Raw genomic sequence first — 22,425 nt, 5'->3', positions numbered from 1 at the left:
CGGGGGGGTGCCGGGTTCGGAGCCCCCGGGTCCTCGAGAGCCGCCCCCTTCCTCCCCACCCCCCGCCCTTCGCGGGACCTCCGGCCCCAGCACGGGAAGGAGGGCGGCAAAGGACCGGATTCAAAACCGTGCTGGCTCCGGGAACAGGCTCCCACCGGCAGCTCGGCTCTGCCCCGGTGGGGGGTGCGGGGGGACACGCAGTCCAGGCCGGGGTCCTGCTGCCCGGGCCGCCCCCCCGCCCAACGTGGGAAGCGGTCATCTTCCCGGTGTCCTCCACCATCACACGAAGCTGCAGATGAGGGACAGCATCCTGCACTCTGTGCAGGACCGGCAGCTGGTGGCGGCGATGGTGGGGCTGCGGGGTGGCGAGGGCACCGAGGTGTTACGGGGTGTGGGGGTGTCCGGTGGGATGCAGAATTGGGGGGGGATTTCATACAGGGGTGCTTGAATCCACCCTCAGATTTGCTGCCCATCTGTAAGGCTGGGGTTTGGGGCTGGCTCCAAGGTGCCAAAATCCCAAGCCCCAGCGATTTTGGGCTTGGGGACATGGCCGTTGCGAGGAGCTGGGGTGTCCCAGGGCCTGCCGGGGGGGTCTCCATCCCTGATCCCTCCCCTTAGGGGACATCCCGGAGCCCAGACCTCCCGTCTGCTCCCTCACCCGCTCCTCCAGTGCATCACCTACCACTCCGGGGACCTCAGCCGGAGGGTTCGGCAGTCACGATGCCCTGTGAAAATGAATGCAGTGTGAGAACCACAGCCCTCAGCTCGCTGGGGAAGCGAAGCTCCAGTTGTGTTTGGTACTCACTTGGCCAGAGGCTGCCGTGGCGCAGCAGGGCTGGGCACGGGTGGGTGATGGTCAGGTTACTGGGAGCAAAGCGGAGACAGCTCATGGGGAGGTGATGGAGAACATCTGTGTGACAAACTCTCCCCTACCACATCATTACCGAACCCTCCCCAAATTCCAGCTTCAGTTACCCCAAAGGCACTCCCCAGAATTACACATCTTTTAAAATCTCTGGATTTTCACCTTTAATCACGAGAAGTCCCTGGGGTGATGCCACTCGCTGCATTATGTTTGCTGCTACTGCAAGGGTATTTGGGTGCAAGGAGCTGTATCGGTGTGCCTCCCCCTCGCCCACCCACCTGTTAGCATGGGGCTGACTGTGACACCCTGGAGCCATGCTGGGACCATCCTCATCCTTCACAGAGATGTCCAGGTGTCCGTGTGGGTTGTGGAGCTCCAGTGCAGGGCCATCAGTCAGGGTCACTCCTCTGCCTCCAGAGAGGAAAGGCAGATAGGCAGGAGTCCCGTACTAGCCTGTGCCGAAGCCTTGGCTCTGGCAGAAATAGGCTGTATGGCTCAAGCAAGTTGCCTGGGTTTTTGTTTGCACCCTCTTACCTGAACGGCCAGGACGTGCTCCCGGCACAGGCACATACAGCTTGTCCCCAGGCTGGGCTTTCCCCCCGCAGGACCTGGGGTCGGAGAAAGGAAGATTTATCTCATGGTTGATGCTGGGAACTCATCCACAGAGGAAGGAGGGACATGATGGCAGCTTTCCTACTCATGCCTTGCTCCCCCAGAGCCGTGTCCCGCTGGCGTGGGGCAGCGTGGAGCAAAACCGCAGCTGGCCGGGTTCCTGCTAGGATGGAGGGACGGCCTGGGGTTTACATGTGCGTGTCCCTCTGCCCACCAAACCCTGGTGCCTCTCTCCACCAACACCCATCTGGGGTGTCAGTCCCCAGCACCCTGATCTGTCCCACACCCCCGGGGTGATGCTTACTGGGGCTGGGGTGGGCACCCAGACACCCCCACAGGAGAGGCGGCCATGGAGGCAGAGCTGGTGCTGTATGGCATTGGTGAGCTTGTGCACAATCCGCTCGTGGGCAGCTCTGGGGGTGTCCTGCAGAGGAGACAGCCCACGTGGGTTCAGCCAAGTGGGTCCGTCCCTAGGGCTGGGGCAGTCACCCTGTGATGCACGGGAGGGTCCAGCCTTGGGGCTTTCCCCGGCGTGCCTTACCTGGCAGTGGGAAAGCAAAGTCAGGGCCTCCTTGTAGTGCCCGATGGCTTTCTGGGGGTCTCCCAGGTGGAAGCAGGCTACTCCCAGCCCCTTGCATGCTTGCCACTGCCCCTGCACATCCTCTGGGAGATGAAGGGCAGCATCAGTGCTGGCCCAGCACATTGCCGCCAAGGTCCCAGGGAGGGAGCATCACAGGGACGATTTGCCTGTGCCTCCCCTTACCCGAGTCCCGGAAGGCTTGCAAGGCGTGCAGGTAGTTCTCTGTGGCAGCCTCGTGGTTCCCAAGCTGGCTGCAGGCGTACGTCAGGTTACCAAAGCACTGCCCCTGCACCCTCCGGTTCCCTAAAGCACCTGGAATTTGGAAACATGGGGCTCCATCCTGAGCCGGCACATCAGGCAAAGCCCGAGAGCAAGAGATACTGGTGCAACCTACTGTGCAGTGCCGCCACTCGCCGGTGCCAGCCCAGCACTGTGCTAAAGCTGCGCAGGGCGTTGTGGGCAGCACCCAGGTTCTGCAGCAGTGCAGCCTCCCTGCACCGGTCCGGCTCGCCACCGCAGAGGACAAGGGCCCGCTCGAAGCTCTCGGCAGCCAGGGAGAAGATGCGGAGTTGGGAGTAGCCAAGGCTGATGTCATTGTAGAGTTTCCCTGTGGGACAGAGAGGAAAAGCTGGGTGCGGGCGCTGCTCCCCAGGGGACCGAGAGGAGAGGATGCAGCACGGCATTACCTCGCAGGGCTGGGTTGGGGATGCTCTCGCAGAGCGAGCGAGCGGCACTGGGTGAGGACGCCCACGATCTCCGTTGCCCTGAACCGTCAGCTCTGCAGCATGGAGCTGCTCGCCCTGCTCAGAGCCACCGTGGCAGCCTCGGGGCTTGCAGCCACCGCATAGGTCCATGTGGCGTCCAGAAAGCAACGTGCGGCTCGGGCCGGCTCCCGCATTCCCAGGTAGCAGCAACCCATCTGTACACGGGTCCTGCTCGGCTGCCAGCCTGCACCGCGCGGTCATGGCCGATGGCTTTGTCAAAATACTCCAGAGCCTTTGGAAAGTCCCAGAGCCCTTCATGAGCCACCCCAATATTGAAATAAAGGTCCCCCAAGTGCTCCCTGCTTTCCCCCTCCGAGGGCTGGGATTGAAGAAGGAACTCAAGGCCCCTTTTGGGCTTCCCGGTCTCCACATAGGCAGCCCCCAGGTTGAAGGCACAAGCCCTGCAGAGCTGGGGGCTCGCCGTACCCCTGGAGAGGAGAAGCGCCTTCCTGAAGCACCCCACCGCCTCCTGTGCGTCACCCAGTGCCGGTGCCCGGCTCGCATGAGCCCCTTGATCTCGGCCGCCTGCCCCGTCACCGTCTCCTCCCTCCTGAGCATCTTCCCTGGCCTCGGGCTTCTCCTTCCCTTTCTTCCGGCTCTTCTTCCCGATGGCGGGGGCTGCAGGGGCTACGGGCTGGGCTCCTGGGTTAGCAGCCTCCTCCGAAGCCATGGGCAGGGTGAGTGACCTGCCTGCAAGAGAGAGAAAGACACAGCAGGCAGCCTGAGCTGGCATGGTCCTGGGATTTCTTGAAACGAGCAGTGTTATTTTATATAATTAAAAAAAAAAAATTAGAAAGGCCTTGTAGCCTGTTTGCGGCTAAAGTTTCAGGGAGGAAAAAGGCCTTTTCATGGAGGACCCCAGCACAGTTTCTGCACTTGGTGCCTGCCTCCTGCAAACCTTTGTGGCTGCCAGAGAGGAAGGGGGGGGGGGGTCACTGAGGGAGGAGGGGGACACACACCCCACAGCACAGGGTGGGCATTCCTAGGGTGTAGGGTACAGCGTTCGGAAGATCTCGCGATGTCACAGAAAGGTAGAAGGCTAGTCGTCGCCTCCCTATGATGTATCAGTAATCCCACCTACCGTTGCTAGTATAAAAGGAATTAACTGCGCAATAAAAGACGAAGTTGACGCTCACACCATGTGTGTTATCTGTCTCTTCCCTGGTCCGGGCCGACCAGTGATCTAATCGTGGCACCTTGATATGTAGCAACGCTACATTAGGGTGTCTTTTTGAGAGGCAGAATAACTGGTTGCACACACTTACTGTTTGCTCTTTAGGTGCAAAGGGTGCTGAGATCGTGGAGGGGAGGGACAGGGCATCACCACTGCTTGCAGCCGCGCCGCTGCTGCAAACCACCGCTCTCCGGATTGGGAAGGAGGGTGTCCCAAGGGCCTCTGAGTCCCGCTGGGGCTGGGCTGCCTGGAAAGCCACCCAGAGCGGGTCGCAGCTTCCCCGGGGTGATGGACGCCGGTGCCTGGGGCCTGGTGCTGGAACAGCTTCTGAGCACCAAGAAAACATCAGGGTCGTGGGTGGCACACACAAACTGGGACAAAGCCAGCTCTCCTCTGGGGAGGGCACATTCCTGCAATGGCCCGGCTGGCTCCAGTTTCATCTCTGTCACCGGCAGGGTGTACAGTGCCACGGTAACTTGGTTCAGCCAGAGCGAACCATGGGATGGGTGGCACAACCGGCCCCTTGCTGTCCCGGCATGCTTGTGGCAGGCACCATGGACTTGTTTAACTGGGGGGCACGTTCGTGGTTTGGGAGCAGACTGATGTATGGGCACCGAGGTGCAGCGAGGGTGAAGGGCACCCCGGGGTCGGCCGGTACATCCCAGGGTTCCCCAACAGCCCCCACCTGGCCCAGCCCGGGTGGGCAGACTCCGGTGGGGCCCAGGTGCACTGACAGCCGGGTGCCCCTGGTGTGTGCAGGTCCCCTCTGCCACTCCGGGCTGCGTCCCCCGTGGGTGGGTTGATCCCTGGGTGTGCCTGCACCCCAGGATGACCCCTGCACCCGTGGGCTCCCCCCGCACCCCGGATCGCGCTGATCTCCGTGTGCTCGCTGGTCCCACCCGCCTCCAGCCCCCGGTGCCGTTACCGGACTACATCTCCCGGCGGCCCTTGCGCGGCCTCACGTGAGCGGCGGGAGATTCAAATCGCGGGTGGAACCGCCGCGGCCGCAGCCATGGAGGGAGTGGGGTTGGTGCGGCGTGAGTGACCGGGCTTTGGGGGGGCAGCCAGCAATGGGGGGGCGGGGGGCAGGAAGGGCTGTGGGGAGCGGGCAAGGCTGTGGTGTGCAGGGCGGTAAGGGGGTGCGGGGGGCTGGGGGGGGGACAGGCAGGTCTGGGGGTGCAGGGGGATGGGGGACAGTGGTGGGGCCCCAGGCACCTGGGGACCAGCTGGACGGGACATGTTTTGAGGAATACACCTGGTGGGGTGCTGCTGGGTGCCATCCAGCAGTCGTGGGTGCCTCCAGCCCCAGTGGCATGAAAGAACCCCAAACCTGCAGCTGTGACCCCCCAGGTGTGGGCTCTGGGTGCCGGCTATGGCTGTTACTTTGGGGGAAAAAGGGAAATTGGAAATTTTCCTCCAATTGCCAGAAGGGTCTGGCCGGTGTCACCATCACCGCCACGTCTCTGTGCGGTGCCACCCACGCGAGGGCTGTGGGAGGCACAGGCAGGCTGCTGTGCCAAAAACCTGCCTTAATTTGGGTGGTGATGGGTGCTTAAAAAAGTGGCCCCTCCCCCCGAATAGCGGGGTTTGACGGGGTGCCCCTGTTGCTGCCCAGATGAGCGCCTCACTGCAGATGAGATGGATGAGCAGAGGAGACAGAACGTCGCCTACCAGTATCTGTGTCACTTGGAGGAAGCCAAGCGGTGGGGCTGGACTTGGGGAGCCCCTCTGTCTCGAGCTCAAATTTTGGGGGGGAAAAGGAGTGCAAGGGGGGGGAAGGGGATAAGACGCAGGGAATCTGAGTGGGGGGAGGCTACAAAATCCCACCTGTTCCTGGTGCTTTCTGGCCCTTCAAAAGTGGTTTTGGGGTTGGTTGGGGGTGGGGGGGGGCACTCAGCCGTGCTGTTGCACCCAAACTGAGAAACACCTGTCTGCTAAACCCTGCAGCAAAGGGGTGGGGGCTGACCTCTCCCTGCCAGGGAGGGATTTATGAGGATGGGGAGGGTGTGTGTGTGCGTGTGTGTGTGTGTCTCCTTTAGGTGCCCCTTTTCCTGTCTGGAAGGGGTCTGGGTGGGAGTACTGGGGGTCTGCGACGTGCCCCATCTCTACCCTGCCAGCTGGATGGAGGCCTGCCTGAGTGAGGAGCTGCCCCCTCTCATGGAGCTGGAGGAGAGCCTGCGCAACGGGGTCATCCTTGCCAAGCTGGGCCACTGCTTTGCTCCCACTGTGGTCCCTCTGAAGAAGATCTATGACTGTGAGCAGACACAGTACAAGGTAAGACTGTGGCACTGGGGGTTGCATTCCTGAAGGTGTAGCCCAAAACTTGTAGGAACCTTTCCATTGCTGGTGAATGCAAAGTGAAGGAGGGTCATACTGATTGCAGTCATTAAGGGACAATTTAATAGAGTACGGCAGCAAATGGGATATGAGCTGCGCTGCCCTGGGAATCCTGCCACAGGATTTGCCTCTCTTTTTAACTTCATGCCCTGGCTGGGTGGGTTTGGGGGAGAGTGGGATCCCAGGGATGGGAGAAGGTGGGGTTCACCCTGACCCCAGCTTCCTCTCTTCCAGGCAGCCGGGCTTCACTTTCGGCACACGGATAACATCAACTACTGGCGTGATGCCATGAGCCATGTGGGGCTTCCCTTGGTAACGTCCTCCCTCCGCTCTCCCCGGGCCAAGGGACGCACTGGCCTTTGCCCTTGTGGCAGCACTGGGGCTGCACGCCACCAGCTCGGCTCACTGGGGGACTGCTGGTGTTGCAGGGGGGGCTTTGTCTCTGTCCCCCCCCACCCTTGGACACCATCCTCCCCGTGGACCATCTTGGTGCCATTTCCACCTGAGCTCTCTTATCTTGTCAGCAGATCTTCTACCCAGAGACCACCGACATCTATGACAAGAAGAACATGCCCCGGGTGGTCTACTGCATCCATGCGCTCAGGTGGGTGTCCCTGGCCTGGCCCCAGGGCCAAAACTGTTGTCGTGGTTCATGTTCTTGTTCATGAGCCCTTCGGTGACGCCACCCCCAGGGCTGGGGCGACAGCCTCAGGTGTTGCAGAAGCATCAGGAGGGAGAAGCAAGTGACAGAACGGTCATGGCATGTGTCTGCCTTGTCTTTCAGCTTGTACCTCTTCAAGCTAGGGCTGGCTCCTCAGATCCAGGACTTGTACGGGAAATTGGACTTCACAGGTATGGTGCTGTGCGGGGAAACCTGGGCTGAGGGCTGGCAAGGGAGGTTTGCCAACAATGCTCCCAGATCCCTGCAGTTGGAGGGGTGTGGGGAATGAAGACCTTGGGCGAGCTTTTCCAAAGCTGCCTTGGTGATGCTTACCCCAGTGTGGGCATTTTCTGCACCCCTCTGGTTTGGCAGGGGAGCGGGGGGATCTGCTGGCTGCCCACGCTCCAGTGCTGGACCACGGTGCTGGTGCTGAGCAGTGATGCCTCTGTGCTCTGCTCTAGAGGAGGAGATCAACAACATGAAGCGGGAGCTGGAGAAGTATGGCTTGCAGCTGCCTGCCTTCAGCAAGATCGGGGGCATTTTGGCCAATGAGCTCTCGGTGGACGAAGCAGCAGGTGATGGGTGCTCGTGTGGGGAGAGGTGCTGTGCATCAGCTTGTAGCAGGATCTTGGCTCAGCCCCTGAACATCAAATCTAGGGCCAACAAACTGAGAAATGCTCTCTTTCAGACCTGTGCATGGCTGCAAGGGTTGGCACAGCCCCTTCCCAGCCAGCAGCACCAGGGGTTTTGTGTTAGCTGGGCTTGCTGTAGAGACATGGAGACTTTCCGGGCACTGGAGACTGCAGCTTCCTCTTTGAGAAGCTGGGGTTTCCACCATTGTGCGTGGCACAGCTTGTCCCACTGCATGCAGGGATATAGGGGATGGTCCGTCGCAGCCCTCCATGCTCTGTCTCACCTACATCCTTCCCACTTCACTTCTAGTCCATGCTGCAGTGCTGGCAATCAACAAAGCGGTGGATCGAGGGGTGGTGGCACAGACGATGATGGCCCTCTGCAACCCCAGCGCGATGCTTCTCAACCTGCGTGAGGTGCTGGCTGGTGCCTACCAGGAGGTGCTCCACCGGGCAAAGCTGGAGAAGGGCAGCAATGCCAGGAACAGGGTGAGGAGGGCACGGTGGGTCCTGGGAAGGCTGGGAGAGGAGCAGCCAGCCCCTTCGCTGATGTGGTGGTGGGTGCTTCCAGTTGGAGGGGTCCCTCTTGGTTGGAGACTGTCCCCAAACTTGGCGGGTAAAACACAGCCTGAGAGCCCTTGTGCTGATCAGAAGATGGAGGGAAAGTGGTGGAGAAATGATTCTACTTTGGGGGCTGGTTGACCCAGGGCTTGGGATTGGGAAAGGAGCCCAGGCATCTGCAGGGGACCCCCGCTGTGTGCTGTTGGGGTGCTCTTGGGCAGAAAGCTCAGGGTGGGGGGGGTCTCTCTCCAGTACCCGCAGGTCATCCCTGAGGGTGAAGACATCTATGACCGGTGTCTGACCCAGGCTGAAATCCAAGGGAACATCAACAAAGTGAATGGTGAGCAAAGCTGTGGCTTCCCTCCTGGGGGGTCTCCAGAGCTTATCGGTGTGACGATGGTACCCCAGGCAGCAGGGCAGAGACTGCCTGGGGTGGTGGGCATAGCAGAAAGGAGTTGTCTGCTCAGGCCAGCTTCAGACTGGGCAGGGAGCAGGGCTGAGTGTGCATTTCCAAGGACAAACTAAAATTATTGGTATGCAGGCTTCAACTGTAGCTCCTTTGCTCCCTGGAGTTGTGGGATGATTTACCTGCTCAGCTTCTCTGGGTGTGAACTGGCCTCTCTCCTAGTGCATGGAGCTCTGGAGGAGGTGGACGATGCCCTGGAGAGACAGGACGCACCGGCGCTGTACCGTGCACTGCAGGACCCCATCCTGACCCTGCGCTGCCTCCAGTGGTACAACCTCGACCGCTACTTGGAGCGGCTCAGCATGGACCGGCAGCAGAAGGCGCTGGTAAAGGCTGGCAGGAGCCTGCAGGCACGGGGTACCCATGCTGGGGTGGCACCCCAGGACTGCAATGGTCACCAGGAGGAGGGGGCTTCCCCCCTGGGTAGGGGTTTGCTCTGTAGATCAGCAGCTTTCTGCAAGGGGTCTGAGCGTGGCTGCTCTGTCAGCACAAGCAGGTTCCGGTGTGACACCAGAAGCCCCTCTTTCTGCCCGCTGCAGGAGCTGGGCTACATGGACCTGCTGGAGCAGGAGGAGTTGGAGGCAGGAATCCTCATGGTGAACAAGAAGGGCGAGGAGGAGCAAGCCAGTGAGTGGCTGGGGTCAACATGTTGCTTGCAGCAGGTTTTGCTGCCTGGTGCATCCCCTGCCAGCAGCCTGGCCAAGTGCCCCAGGGGAGATGGGGCATGGTCGCTTCCTGCAACCCACCCGTGCCAGCTCACCCTGGTCTTTCCCTCAGTGCTGCGGGCTGTCAGCCGGATCAACGCGGCCATCCATCGAGGGATGCCGGCCAAAACGTTGGAAGTGCTGATGGACCCTGCAGCACAGCTGCCTCATGTGTACCCGCTCGCTGCCCCCCTGTACCAGTGCCAGCTGGCCCTGCTGCAACACCAGCACCCAAGGGTGAGAGATCTCCCGGGGGTGGGCTCTGGGTCCAATTGGCGGTGGGGGGATCTGTGCCTCTTCTAGGATGGAAGGGAGCTATCCCTGTGCCTGGGGGTGCTGCTGGGGCTGGAGGATGGGGTATAGGGAGTCTGTGTCTCTGCCTGTCCCGTGCAGGGTGAGCTGGTGCAGGAGGAGCTGTTTGTGGCTGTGGAGATGCTTTCGGCCGTGGCACTGGTTAACCAAGCCTTGGATGCTGGGGACCCCGACGGGCTCTGGAGCAGCCTGGGCAGCTCTGCCCTGGGCCTCTCAGGTGTCGAGGATGCAAATGCACAGCGGTAAGGAGACAGTCTCTGTGTTTGGGGTTGATGGTGTGGAGCAATCTCTTGGGAGGGGATGGTCAGGGGGCCTGGGCTTTGTGTGGACTTGTTTCACCAGCCTCCCTGCCCTGTGCCTTACCTTTTCCCCTTTGAAAAGCAAGGCAGCTGGTTCTGGCAGGTGGTGTTACTGCTTAAAATGCACTAGGCTGTTGCCCTGTGTCTCTCCTGCAGGTATTTTGAGGACTTACTGCAGCTGAAAGGCCAATCTAGGGAAGCAGGAGCAGAGTTCCTGAGCTGGAATGACATTCAGGACAGTGTGAATGACACCAATTCATCAGTGCGAGATGAAAACGACCGTGAGTCCTGCCCACGTGAGATTTGGTCAAGCAAGGGATTCTGCAAACTTCCTGGGAGGGAGGCTGCACTGGGAGCCGAGCCCTAATGAGACACTGGAGAACCTCATGCTACCCTGGGCTGTGGCTCCGCTGGGTGCCCAGAGCACTGGGGGAGCTGAACCGTGTGTCCCTTCCCTCCCATGCAGGAGTTCTCGCTGTCCAGCTGATCAACGAGGCGCTGGTGCAGGCGGACCCTGAGAAGACGCTGGCGGCTTTGCTGCTGCCAGCAGCCGCCCTGCCTGACATCGCCCTCCCAACTGCTCGGCGCTACCATGATGTCCTCGCCCAGGCACGAAGGCTGAAAGCCCAGGTAGGGTGGCATGCCCCCCTTGGCAGCGTGGTATCCCCCCTGGCAGCGCGGCAGCTTGCAAAGCAGGAGGTGCTTGAGGGGTGATGCAGCGCAAGACCACTGTGGCTGAAGCTCTCGGCGGGGCTTCTCGGCTCACTAGACCCCATCTCTGCCCTGTCTCCCCCGCCTCGCAGGCCACAGAGGACGATGGAGCTGTGCTTTGGTGGGAAGAGATCCAGGAAGGGATCTGCAAGGCCAACCAGGACACGCTGGCAGCCAGGAGGAGTGAGTGCTCTCCCCAGAATGGGTGCTGGGTGCTGGCCCTGCCAGCCAGGGCAGGGGGCTGCTGCAGAGGAGGGGGGGTGAGAAGGGGCTCATGTGAGCCCTTTCTGCTCCTGCAGTGGCTCTGGGCACCGCTGCCATCAACCAGGCCATCAAGGAGGGGAAGGCAGCGCAGACCCTGCGAGTGCTGCGCAACCCTGATGTGGCCCTGTGCGGCGTGGTGAGTGCCTGTGCCGTGGCATACCAGGAGCAGCTCGCGGCTCTGATGGCCACCAAGAGACAAGCAGGTAAAAGCTTGGGGGCTGCAAATACTTCCCCCCCCCAGGAGCCTGGAGTGCACCCCTGCCCAAGCCATTTGAGGGGGGAGCAGCACCCCCCAGCAGCACCTCTCTGTCTTGGGCTGCAGGGAGCGTGAAGCCATGCTGGATCCGACACAGGCTGACAGATGGTGCTAAGTACTACCTGAACCTACAGACCTTCGAGGGCAGCTGGCAGCACCCACATGACGGTGGCCTCAATACCACGCACCTGAGCCGGGAGGAGATCCAGGTACAGGGAGGATGGGGCTCAGTGGGTGCTGGTGGCATCACTGGGGCTGACGCTGGTGCCTCGTGTCCTCACAGTTGGTTGTCACCCGAGTGACCGTTGCACATGACCGGGAGTGCCTGTGGGCGTCCAATGTTGCCTTCGTGGTGCGGCTGCAGGCTCGGCTGCGGGGCTTCCTTGTCCGCCGGGAGTTTGCGGCACAACAGCACGTCCTGCGGGAGCAGTGGCCGGCTGCCATCAGGATCCAGGTGACGTACCCAGAATCCATCTCATCTCTGTGTGGGGGGCATGCAAACCATGGGTGGCTGCTTGCAGCATTCTCCAGCAGGTCCGGGGAGGACCGGTGCTTGCTGCTCTGTACATTTAATAGCCAGGACTCACCCAAGGTACTGCAGAGGATGGTACAGGGCTTGTTTTCTCACAGCAGTTGCTTTGGGTGCTGGTTTCCTCTCTTTTCCCATGCTGTGTTACCCTCTTTTCTTGTGTGCTCTTTGAAAAACCAACTGGACATTGCAGTGACCTTGCACAGATCTCAGTAGCTGGTTGTCTTTTCTCATGCCCAGGCTTGTTGGAGAGGGTACAAGCAGCACAGAGCTTACCTGGAGAGACTGCGCTACCTGCAAGCCAATGCAGATGCTGTGATAAAGGTTTGGAAGACTCTTCCTTCACCCTTTGCTCCCAGTACGGAGGCAGCTGGGAGGGAAATAAGGCAGCTGGACCAGGACACAGCTGGGCAGCACGTGAGGGGATGGGGGGAGCTTGGGCTGGGGGAGAATATCTTGCAAAACTCCCCATGGTTTTCCCCCTTTCCACCCATTTGCTTTGCCCAAGCGAGTCCTTCCAGTATCCAATTGCTTGAACAACTCTCCTAGATCCAGGCAGGCGTGAGGATGTGGCAGGCTCGGAGAAAGTACCAGGAGAGGCTGCGCTACTTCAGGCAGAATGTGAGTGATGGGATGAGGAGTAAGGCAGCTCCTGGGAGCATGTCACCATCTGTGGGGGATGGAGAGGGATGATTCTGAACATGCAGTTGGATCTCTGCCCCTGACTGCTCGTGGTGCAGCTGGAGGGAGAAACTGGTGCATCCTTCCAGGGGGACAGATGGGAAGGAAAAGGTGCCTGGTGGGTCTGGAAGCCAAGCTATCAGGCTCTGTAAAGTGTGAGGAGAGAAAAAACTCCAGTTCCATTAAAAACCAACAAGGACTTCAAGATGCCCATTAGAGGGGAAGGAAATTTGGGGGAAAGGGGTGTGTCAGCTGTGGGAAGTGAAGCTGAGCCTCTGGAGTTGCTGCAGCATGTGAAATACAGCAAGCAAAAGGGAAGTGACTGCTAAGGAGAGTGAAATCCTGAAATCCCTCGCGGGGTTGTGGAGGCCTGCCTCATCCTGGGCATTGGCAGATTCCCAGCCGTGGGAGCAGGCAGCTGGGTGCCTGTCCAGCTCTCCTCCACTCCCTGCATGTTTCAGGCATGCTGTGGGAAACATCCCCCACCCCCTTATTTGTCTTGGCAGATTAAAGCTGTAATTAAAATCCAGGCTTTTGTGCGAGCTAACAAGGCCCGTGGGGATTACAGAATGCTGGGTAAGTGCCTGCTCGTCTCTGTTCTGAAGTGGTTATAATTAATTGGGAAGGGGACTCTGCCTCCTCCCTCGTTGGCCCTGCACAGTGGGGAGGCAGTGGCAGGCTGGCCACCAGTGTCCATGTGGCAGAGGCTTGGTGGCCCCTTGACATCAGCTAGAGCAGCCCTGGGGCTGCTCTTGCTGCCCCTCTGCTCCCAAAGGCTTCCTGGGCAGGTGTTGCAGAGTGTGGCACCATCTTGTCCTGGGTCCTGGTGTTGCAAGAAGGTGCTTTTTTTGGGGAGGAGGATGGAGTGTCTTGGTGAGATGCTGGGGGTCTGAGGGTCCACAGTGGGGGCGGCTGCTCAGTCTTCCCCATGAGTGTTCATGGCAGCGCCATGCCTTGCTGCAGTCCATGCCAAGAGCCCACCGCTGAGCATCGTCCGGCGCTTCATCCACTTGCTGGAGCAGAGCCAGCAAGACTTCTGGGAGGAGTTGGAGGTGCTGCGGCTGCAGGAGGAGGTGGTGAAGAGGATCCGTGCCAGCCGGCAGTTGGAGAGTGACCTGGACCTCATGGACATCAAGATTGGGCTGCTGGTCAAGAACAGGATCACGCTGCAGGTGGGGAGTGTGGCAGCGGGGGAAGGATCTTGGCCACCTTATGTGGCTTTGCCGCAGTGCTCGAGCTGTGCGGCCAGCACGGAGCTGGTCCTCCCCTCCTTGGCATCACAGCTTGTACTTCTTTCCGCTTTGCTTTTAAAGCGGTTGAAGGGGTTGGGGAGCATTGAGGTGCCTCTGGCTCCCTTTCCCCAGAGCTTGCTGGCAGTCACCAACACTTCTCTCTCCTTGCCCGTGCGGCTCCAGGAGGTGGTCTCCCACTGCAAGAAGCTGACCAAGAAGAACAAGGAGCAGCTTTCGGAGATGATGTCCATAGACAAGCAGAAGGGGCTCAAGTCGCTCAGCAAGGAGAAGCGGCAGAAGCTGGAGGCATACCAGCATCTCTTCTACCTGCTGCAGGTGGGGCTGGTGGGGGCCCACTGTGTCCACTGCAGCTGGGGGAGCAGTGCAGGGACCCTGGCCCCCCGTCACCCCATGACACTTGGGGTTAGCTTGGTGTTCCTCTTCCCTGCAGACCCAGCCTGTGTACTTGGCCAGGCTGATCTTCCAGATGCCACAGAACAAGTCCACCAAATTCATGGAGTCGGTGATCTTTACACTTTACAACTATGCATCCAACCCACGGGAGGCTTACCTGCTGCTCCAGCTCTTCAAAGCAGCACTGCAGGAGGAGATCAGGTGGGTGGCCTTGTTTGGGGACAGGTTTGGGAAAATGCTGAACCAGGGGCAGTTATCTCCTCTGGCTGTTGCCTGCTGCATTGGAGAACAAACACATTGGTCCATCCCCTTCATCCCCTTCATCCCACCTGTCCTGTCTCTCTCCCCAGGTCCAAGGTGGACCACGTCCATGACATCCTGACGGGGAATGCCACGGTGATCCGGATGGTGGTCAGCTTCTACCGCAACACGCGTGGGCAGAATGCCCTGCGGCAGATCCTGGGTGGCCCGGTACAGGAGGTTCTGCAGGACAAGACCCTCAGCATCCACACCAACCCCGTGGACATCTACAAGGCATGGATCAACCAGACTGAGTCGCAGAGTGGGCAGAAAAGGTCAGGCCCTGGGCAAGGAGGCTTAGCCCGACTACAGGGTGACGGGCGTTGGGAGGGTGATGGGGACATTGTCTTCCATTCACAGCAAGCTCCCATACGAGGTCAGCCCTGAGCAGGCTCTCAGCCACCCCGAGGTCCAAAGGCAGCTGGATATTTCTATCTGCAACCTCCTCGCGATGACGGACAAGTTCATCTCTGCCATCACCTCTTCCGTAGACAAGATCCCGTATGTATCTTGATGGTTTGTATGCACGTCCCTGCAGTGCTGTTGGCTTGAAGGTAGTTTCAGCAAGGCCTTAGAAAGGGAGATTGGGTGATGGGGGGTTTCTCAGCTCCTTAGCTGCTGCAGGACTGAGTTACTGCACTGTCAACAAGGGGAGATCCAAATACCACTGGGTGCTGCTGCTTCTGCTCCTCCAGCAACAACTTAGTGGGCTGGCTCTTCTTGCTACTCCATTTCTGAGCACTTTACTACTGGTGTTGAGGTGTCTGCAAGTAAGAAGCTGAGCTTTGTGGTAATCTTGGAGGATGAAGGCTTTCTCCAGGGATGTCTGGGCTGGCAGCAGGGTAGGAGAGGGAGCTGAAGGATGCTGCAGCTGCCAGTCCCTCCTAGGTGCACGTCCATTGCCCCAAGACTGGGGGCTTGCCACTTCTTCAGTGATGGGTAGGAGGGATGGGGCAGGGTGGCCAAGCCTGGTGCTGCCCTGCATGCTGACAGACCTCTCCCTGCCCTCTCCTCAGCTATGGGATGCGCTACATGGCCAAAATCCTGAGGACATCCTTGGCTGAGAAATTCCCTAAGGCCTCGGTGGAGGAGATTGACAAGGTACCCCCGGGCTTGGGGGTCTGTATGGCTTGATGGGGTTTAACTGTGTGTGCATGTGAAGGGCCAGTATCCCTCTACAGAAGGTCAAGTCCTCTTGAGTTAAAAATACCTTGAAGTCAACATTTCCTTGAGCCTTTGGGAGGGTCCCACCGAGCAGTGTAAGGACAAAACAGCCTTCCCTGCTGCGCTACCACCTCTTTGGGTACCAGCCCATGTGCTCCCCAACACCCAGCTTGTCTTGTGCCCTAGATCGTGGGGAACCTGCTCTACTACCGCTTCATGAACCCAGCAGTGGTGGCCCCTGATGGCTTTGATATCGTGGACATCTCAGCCGGGATGACCTTGCATCCCGACCACCGTCGCAGCCTGGGCTCCATTGCCAAAGTGCTGCAGCATGCGGCTGCCCACAAGGCCTTTGATGGGGAGAATGCTCATCTCTGCGGGGTGAACCAGTACCTGGAGGACACCCACAACAAGTTCAGGTTGGCACCAGGATGGCATCGGGAGTGGGAGGGGGCTCCAAGCCAGTGGCAGGTTTTTTGGGGGTTGACTGAAGAGGTCCTTCTCTGCAGGAGGTTCATATCTGCTGCTTGCTGTGTCCCAGAGCCAGAAGAGAGGTTTAATGTGGATGAGTACTTGGATATGGTGGCAGTGGCCAAACCAGTCATCTACATCACAGTGGGGGAGCTCATCAACACGCACAAGGTAAGGGCATAAAACTCATCTGCAGACAGGCAGGCTCCATTTCTTCTGCTCCCACCTCCTGGGCTTTCTGCTGCATTTCATCACAATCCTGTATCCCATCACCAGCACAGCTCCTCCTGGCCTTTTTTTTTTTTTTTTTTTCCCCCACTTTTTAAGCAAGCAAATAATCCAGATTTTCTGCTGGTTCTATGCTGCTTGTCCTTCCATGAACTTCATAACTTTGCAGTCTTCTCTCGGGTGCAGAGGGCATTGCATCATTCCTGACCGGCTTTCTCTCCCCGTTTCTTTGCATGCCCCTTTGCTACTGACTCTCCTCCCTTGCATCATCCAGCTCCTGCTGGAGCACCAGGACACCATCGCGCCGCACCACGGAGACCCCCTGCACGAGCTTCTGGAAGATCTTGATGAGCTTCCTACGGTCCAGTCCCTTGTTGGTAGGTAGAGCTCTGGGGCCTACCACCCACGCTGGCAAGAGGAGGATGGAGATGGGGATGCTCTTCTTGCATGAAGCTCTAGCTGGATTGCTTTGGGCATGGGGAATTCAGCCCTCCTGAGCCCACCATGGCTACTCGGGCTCTCTGTGCCCTCACAGGGGAGAGTGTTCCCAGCCCGGTGGACAGCAGTGCCGAGCAGGTGCTCTCCCAGCTCAGCAAAATGGAGATCTCCCTCACCCTCACTGGTAAGCTGGTGCCGGTGGCCAGCAGCGAGGAGAGTGACATGAGGAGCTTGCTGCTGAGGTGAGGATGGGCTCTGCAGGCTTCAGGGGAGCTTTCTGGGGGTTGGGATGCTCAAGGAGGGCAGGCAAGAAACCCTTGGGAGGCAACTAAATAATGTGCTGCTCTGGGGGAGGAGGGTGATAGTCTGGAGCAGACACCTGACCTCTCCCTCTGGTCTCTAGCACCAAGCAGATGCTGGTGGATGTGATCCAGTCCCAGGCAGGAGATTCCCTCCCGGAGATCCTGTGGACTCTGGCCTCGGAGCATGAGGTGGGATGTGCGAGGCTGCTGCTGGGGATGAGCTAAAAACTTCTTGGGGAAACGGCAAACAAGCCCTCAGCAAAAAGCTGCCCTGTTCCTCTCAAAGGCTTGGCTCTAGCGGTGGCTGGGCTCTGTTTTTCAGAGAAAGCATGTGCTTTGGGCCTGGAGAGAGACATATCAAAGTGTGTGTCTGAGGGGGGGTTGATTGCTCCATCTCGTCATGTTCCATTCCAACCACGTGCCAGGCTCACCACCTTCTCCTCCCCAGGAAGCCTCCCACGACCTTCTCATGCACAGGCGAGCGCTGCGGGATGCCCAGACCCCTGCTAAGCTGAAACGCAACCGCTCCCTGGCTGCTAACAGCCAGCTGTCCATGGAAGAGAAGAAGCGCAAGATCATCTGCAACCTGCGGTGCTTGGAGAGCTTGGGGCTCGTGGACTCTGCCCATCAGTACCAGGAGCTCATCAATGAGCTGGCCAAGGTGTGCTGGGGGTTGGGGGAGACTGAGTTGGGAGGTCACCTCTCTAAACCCACCTGAGATCCCGCTGTGGTGCTTCGATAAAGCTCAGAACAAGTTATGTCGGCTTTCTTGTATGGCTTTGTTTTCTCCAGGATATCCGCAACCAGAGGTGTTACCGGCAGCACCGCAAAGGGGAGCTCCTGAAGCTGAGACAGACCCTGCAGGGCCTCAATGCCAAGACCTTGTTTTACGAGGAGCAAATTGATTATTACAACCAGTACATCAAGACCTGCCTTGACAACCTGGCAGCCAGCAACAAGTATGTTTCCTTACAAAAAACCAATAATTTAGAAAAAAAAAAAAAAAAATCTATTTTTTTTTTTTCTTTAATTGCTATTTGGATGTTTTGAGTCCTGGAGATGTTGGAGGTCCAAGGGGTCGCATGTGGGTGGAGACAAGCTCTGAGCGTGTGGTCCCTTCTTTTCAAGGATCAGTGGGAAGAACAAGAAGCTGCAGTCACTGCACTACACGGCGGCCTGGCTGTTCGAGAAGGGCGTGCTGCTGGAGATTGAGGACTTGCCGCTCAGCCAGTACGTAGCCCCTGGTCCATGGGATGAGCTATTGCAGCACAAAGCTTGGGCAAGTAGAGGAAAATAGCCCGGGAGGAGGGTGCACATGGGCCCACCATCATCCCCCCAAGGATGGGGTGAGTTGTTTCAGGTATTACCAGGAGAACATGGGAGAGTTGGGATTTGGAGGGGGTGGGTTTTGGGCTGTGGGTCTGGCCTTGTGTGTACTGAGGGGGTTGCGGTGGGTGGGTGACCTGCTCCTTGGCTGCGTTTAAAGCCGTGAAGCCCCTTTTGGTAGTAAGCAACTCTTTCCCTTCAGGTTCAGGAATGTGATTTTTGACATCATCCCCTGTGAGGAATCGGGCAGGTTCCAGGTGAAAGCCAAATTCATGGGGATTGACATGGAGCGGTTCCAGCTGCACTACCAGGTGGGGAACTCATCCTGGGGCTGTCAGTGCCCTAGTGAAGCCAGGGCAGCCTGGGAGTGCAGGGGGTAGATGGTGTCCCCACACCTGGCTGGTTTTGCGGGGGACGACTCGGAGCCCATGGGGAGCCCTGCCCTGAGCTGGGGACAGCCTCGCCGTGCATTTCCCTGCTGCATGTCCTGATGCAAACCCAGCTCTGTCCTGGCTCCCCTCTCCCCTGGGGGATGTTGCAGGTGGGTGCCAAGGGTGGGACAGTCCCCTTCTCTGGCTGGACACATGGGGCTGGCAGTGGTGACAGTCACCTCTCCTGTAGGACCTGCTGCAGCTGCAATACGAGGGTGTAGCTGTCATGAAGATGTTCGATAAAGCCAAGGTCAATGTCAACCTGCTCATTTTCCTCCTCAACAAGAAGTTCTTCAAGAAGTAATGGGAAGGGGGTGGGGTGGGAAGGCTGCGGGGGGGTGACGCAAACCTGCCAAAGAGAAACTTCGGGGTTGGTGGTCCTGGGGCAGCATGTCCCTGTGGCAGGGAAAGCTGCTGCTTGCAATGAAGCTTTCCTGCCTGGATGCAGCGTGCCTGAGCATCCGTAGCCAATGGTGTCTGGCTGGGGAGAGCAGAGGGCTCAGAGCTCAGGCCCAGCCCTGGGCAACCTGAAATCAGTGTTGCCTGGAGGCCAGCTGGGAGCCCTCTGCTCCTGCAGCTTGTGCTGGTGTGAGCCGGTACCCAGCCCTCCCCACAGGAAGGATGCAGCTGCTGCAGCTTTTGCTGTGCACGTAGCTTTTAAAATCTAGTGGTTGTGGGTATTTTGGCTGTTTAGTTCCTGTGTTGCTAACAGCTGGCTGCTCAAGTACGCTATGGATTTCTGGACACTACATGTGTTTTTAGTGATGAAATAAAGGTATTTTAATATGTATTTTTTTCTTCCTCCCACTAAAGATGGGGAAATGTCAGAATAAGACTTTATATGGGGGTAGGGAGAGAGGGAGAATATAGAGGCAATAACTACTTGTGAAGACACCCATGGGCTGCTCTCTAGTAAGTCAAGGTGCAATAGGAGAATTTTGTCTTTCAAAAATAAATTTCACTGCCTGTTTTCCAGCCAGGTTGGGGGCAGAAATAGAAGAGGGTGGCTTAGAGTCACTGCTGTCCTGGGGATGCCTTGGGGGACAGGAGCAGGGCCCTCCCCTCTCCTCTGGACCACACTGATGCCTGGCAGGTGGTGTGGAGCAACCCCAAGCCATTGCCTCAGCCAGGCTGGTGGCTGCTGTGTCCCATGTTGATTTTGCTCTGATGTTTAATTAGTTTTAAAATGTGGCATAATGACCGAGTTTGTCAGTGGCTGCTTTTAAAGCACTTTCTCCTTCATGTTAGCTCCAGCCCATTCCACATGAGGGGAAAGGAGCTGGTAGCAGTCCCAAGCCTCCTCCCAGCCCTGTCTCCTTCAGGCACAGGAGCAGCAGGTCTCAAACGTGCTCCGCAAAGGACCTTTTTGGGGGGGATCTGAATGGGAATCTCCATTGCTGCTTCTGTAACTGCCTTAGCACCTTGAGGTGGCTCAATGGTACCCTGCTATATTGGCATCTAGGCTGTGCGTCTGTCTTGTCTTTGGAAAGTGATGTTTGTTTGTGAGGTTTTTATGTATTTTTTTCTTTCCCTTCTGTCATATAAAAGCTGCAAGCATTTACCCCTCCACTGTGTATGTGCTGCATCCCAGCTGTGCTGCCTTTGCTCATTTATTCTAAATAAATATGTATAAGAAAATACAGAATTGCTCTGGATGATTGTTTTTCCTTAAACCAGTTCTGTGGTCCTTACCTATCTCTCCTCTCACTTGCTGGGTGCTTTCAGGCTTGTGCCATTTCCTGCAGCACCCTGTCCCCGAAGCAGGGTGCCCCCTTGGCTTACGGCGATGGGAATCATTGCCATGTTAGCCAGGAACTGGCTCCCTTGAAGCAGTGCTGAGTCAGACACTGAGGCATCGACTCAGCTCTTGCACAGGGAATTTAGGCCACTTTCAGACACACTTAATTCTTAAATAAATACTATGATTACATCTCATAAAGACTATGATTGTATCTCTGAAGGGATGAATTGGGATCAAACTGCAGCACTCTTCCAGTTTTAAAATAGGACTGGGCTGCAGTTAACCTGTTGGGTGCTGCACCATCAGCAGGGACATGATCCCTGGGAGTTGCTGCTGCATGTTACCCATTACTACTTTTTTTTTTTTCTTCTGGCTACTGTATTCTTTTTTTCTTCCTTGCCTTCAGAGGAAGAAGCCGCTGTGCATCCCTGGCTGTGGCTTGGTGTGGTTTGTTTGCCACCAGCCACCTCCTACAGCAGCCATTGGCTTTGCAGGAACAGCATTTGACACCCTGAAACCATTTCTTTGTGATGTTTTGGGGATGGAGGGGGAGCCTGATCTACGAGGCTCTGCATAATGATAATAATCCCCAGCTCTTCGTTTGATGCAAGGCATGTGCTTGTCTCAGCCCAGGCTGGAGGGGACTCAGTTTTGCTGTGGAAAAGGTGATTTTTGCCTCCTGGAAAGCTGTGCGATGGCCAACCGCAACTCGGAAATTGGGTGCTGGCTCTTGCCTCCTGCCCCCACATTTTGAAGAGGAGGTTGGAGGGGAAAATTCAGCCCTGGAAATACCAAAGGAGGCCTGTCAGCTGGCTTGGGCTGAGAGATTTCCCAAGGCAGCTCCACTAGATGTCATTGCAAGCTGGGGGAAAGCATCATGGCTGTGGCCAGTGGGAGCCCAGGCACCAGCCATGGGTGCTGTGCAATGCTGCACGCTGTGGGTGCTCCGAGCACCCTGTAGCATCGCGGGTACCAGCAGCCTCTCCTGCGGCGCGGTCCTGGATGTGACCGTGCTGCAGCCAGAGGTGTAGCACCAGCCAGAGGGATGGATCAGTCACACCGATGCCAGGGTGCGCAGTCCAAATCTGGGACATCGTTAGTGAGACCGAGGCACGTGGGTGAAGGGGACTTGTCCTCATACGCATGGCCCTTGGCCTCTCCTCTGCCCTGGGAGCTTTCCCCGGGGCACTGGGCTTGCTGGGGCCTGCATGGTGCTTGCCTAGGCTGGGACAGCCAACACTGAAAGGGGACAGGGAGGAAAGTCAGGTCGTGCCCCAACCTGTTGCTAAAACCATCCTGAAAGGTGTTATTTGGGGATTGGGAGAAAGGGAGAGATTTGAGCTCCCCCTGAGGCTCATATTTCACCTAGTACAGCTCCAGCAGGTCCCATGCATTGCCTTGCACCGTTATACCATCCAGCACCTTGCACCCATGCACTGTCCAGCATGTGGGGCCATGTGCCCTCCCTGCATGGCTACATGCATCGTGCTTGCAGCAAGTCCTTTCGCTGACCTCCCAGGTCTGCACCCTCACACCCGGCTGCGATCTGGCATCCCCAGCTCCATACAGTTGGGGCTGTGCCATGCTGCACCGGAGGGTGCTGGCGAAGGCACCATGTCCCCAGCTGCCATGCAGCCCCTCAGCATTACCAGCCTCGCTTCCGCCAGCCCTCTTCCCTCTCCCTTGTTACTTATTGCCGTAATTGCCTCCAGGAGCATAAACGAGCTGCCACATAGGTGGGCTTTAAAAAAAAGAGGAAAAAAAGGGCATGAGAGAGAGTTAACAGAAGTATGCATAGAAGTATATGCGTGTGTAGATAAGTTTGTGCGAGATGGAGAGAAAAATGGCGCAGGCTATGCATTAAGTATTTCACGTCTAATCAGGCTGTCTCTCAGGGCATTGGATATAACCCCTGCAGTCCATGGCACTTGGCATTTGCAGGAGTTAAGGAGATTGGAGGCAGTTGCCAA

At 57.9% G+C, this 22,425-nt stretch overlaps 2 protein-coding genes across 2 annotated transcripts; one reads left to right on the top strand and one right to left on the bottom strand.

Annotated features, from left to right (window-relative positions):
- Positions 1-41: 41 nt before the first annotated feature.
- TTC24 (tetratricopeptide repeat domain 24) lies at positions 42-4,380 on the bottom strand. Its single transcript, XM_041126289.1, is given in 13 exon segments — positions 42-355; positions 683-725; positions 806-864; positions 1,144-1,276; positions 1,400-1,637; positions 1,764-1,901; positions 2,019-2,140; positions 2,241-2,369; positions 2,452-2,664; positions 2,744-2,786; positions 2,788-2,976; positions 3,012-3,511; positions 4,087-4,380. Coding segments are annotated over 8 exon segments (1,389 nt in total). The 5' UTR covers positions 3,492-3,511; positions 4,087-4,380; the 3' UTR covers positions 42-355; positions 683-725; positions 806-864; positions 1,144-1,276; positions 1,400-1,562.
- Positions 4,381-5,615: 1,235 nt separating this feature from the next.
- On the top strand, positions 5,616-20,411 carry IQGAP3 (IQ motif containing GTPase activating protein 3). Its single transcript, XM_030026638.2, has 37 exons — positions 5,616-5,698; positions 6,113-6,269; positions 6,567-6,644; positions 6,860-6,936; positions 7,117-7,184; positions 7,455-7,568; positions 7,936-8,114; positions 8,439-8,526; positions 8,815-8,978; positions 9,192-9,279; positions 9,430-9,593; positions 9,750-9,910; positions 10,124-10,248; positions 10,434-10,597; positions 10,771-10,861; positions 10,978-11,145; positions 11,265-11,407; positions 11,482-11,652; positions 11,968-12,051; positions 12,277-12,348; positions 12,915-12,984; positions 13,372-13,580; positions 13,824-13,976; positions 14,092-14,255; positions 14,405-14,629; positions 14,715-14,855; positions 15,371-15,455; positions 15,705-15,937; positions 16,028-16,160; positions 16,492-16,594; positions 16,753-16,897; positions 17,059-17,146; positions 17,406-17,618; positions 17,750-17,916; positions 18,086-18,187; positions 18,486-18,594; positions 18,905-20,411. The coding sequence occupies exons 1-37, from the start codon at positions 5,634-5,636 to the stop codon at positions 19,016-19,018; spliced, it is 4,875 nt and encodes a 1,624-aa protein (XP_029882498.2). The 5' UTR covers positions 5,616-5,633; the 3' UTR covers positions 19,019-20,411.
- Positions 20,412-22,425: the final 2,014 nt, after the last annotated feature.

This window comes from Aquila chrysaetos, chromosome 9 (assembly GCF_900496995.4).
Source record: "Aquila chrysaetos chrysaetos chromosome 9, bAquChr1.4, whole genome shotgun sequence".
NCBI classification, from domain to species: Eukaryota; Metazoa; Chordata; class Aves; order Accipitriformes; family Accipitridae; genus Aquila; species Aquila chrysaetos.
The sequence above is the reverse complement of the archived record's forward strand: the minus strand, read 5'-3'. Positions and strand labels throughout refer to the sequence as shown.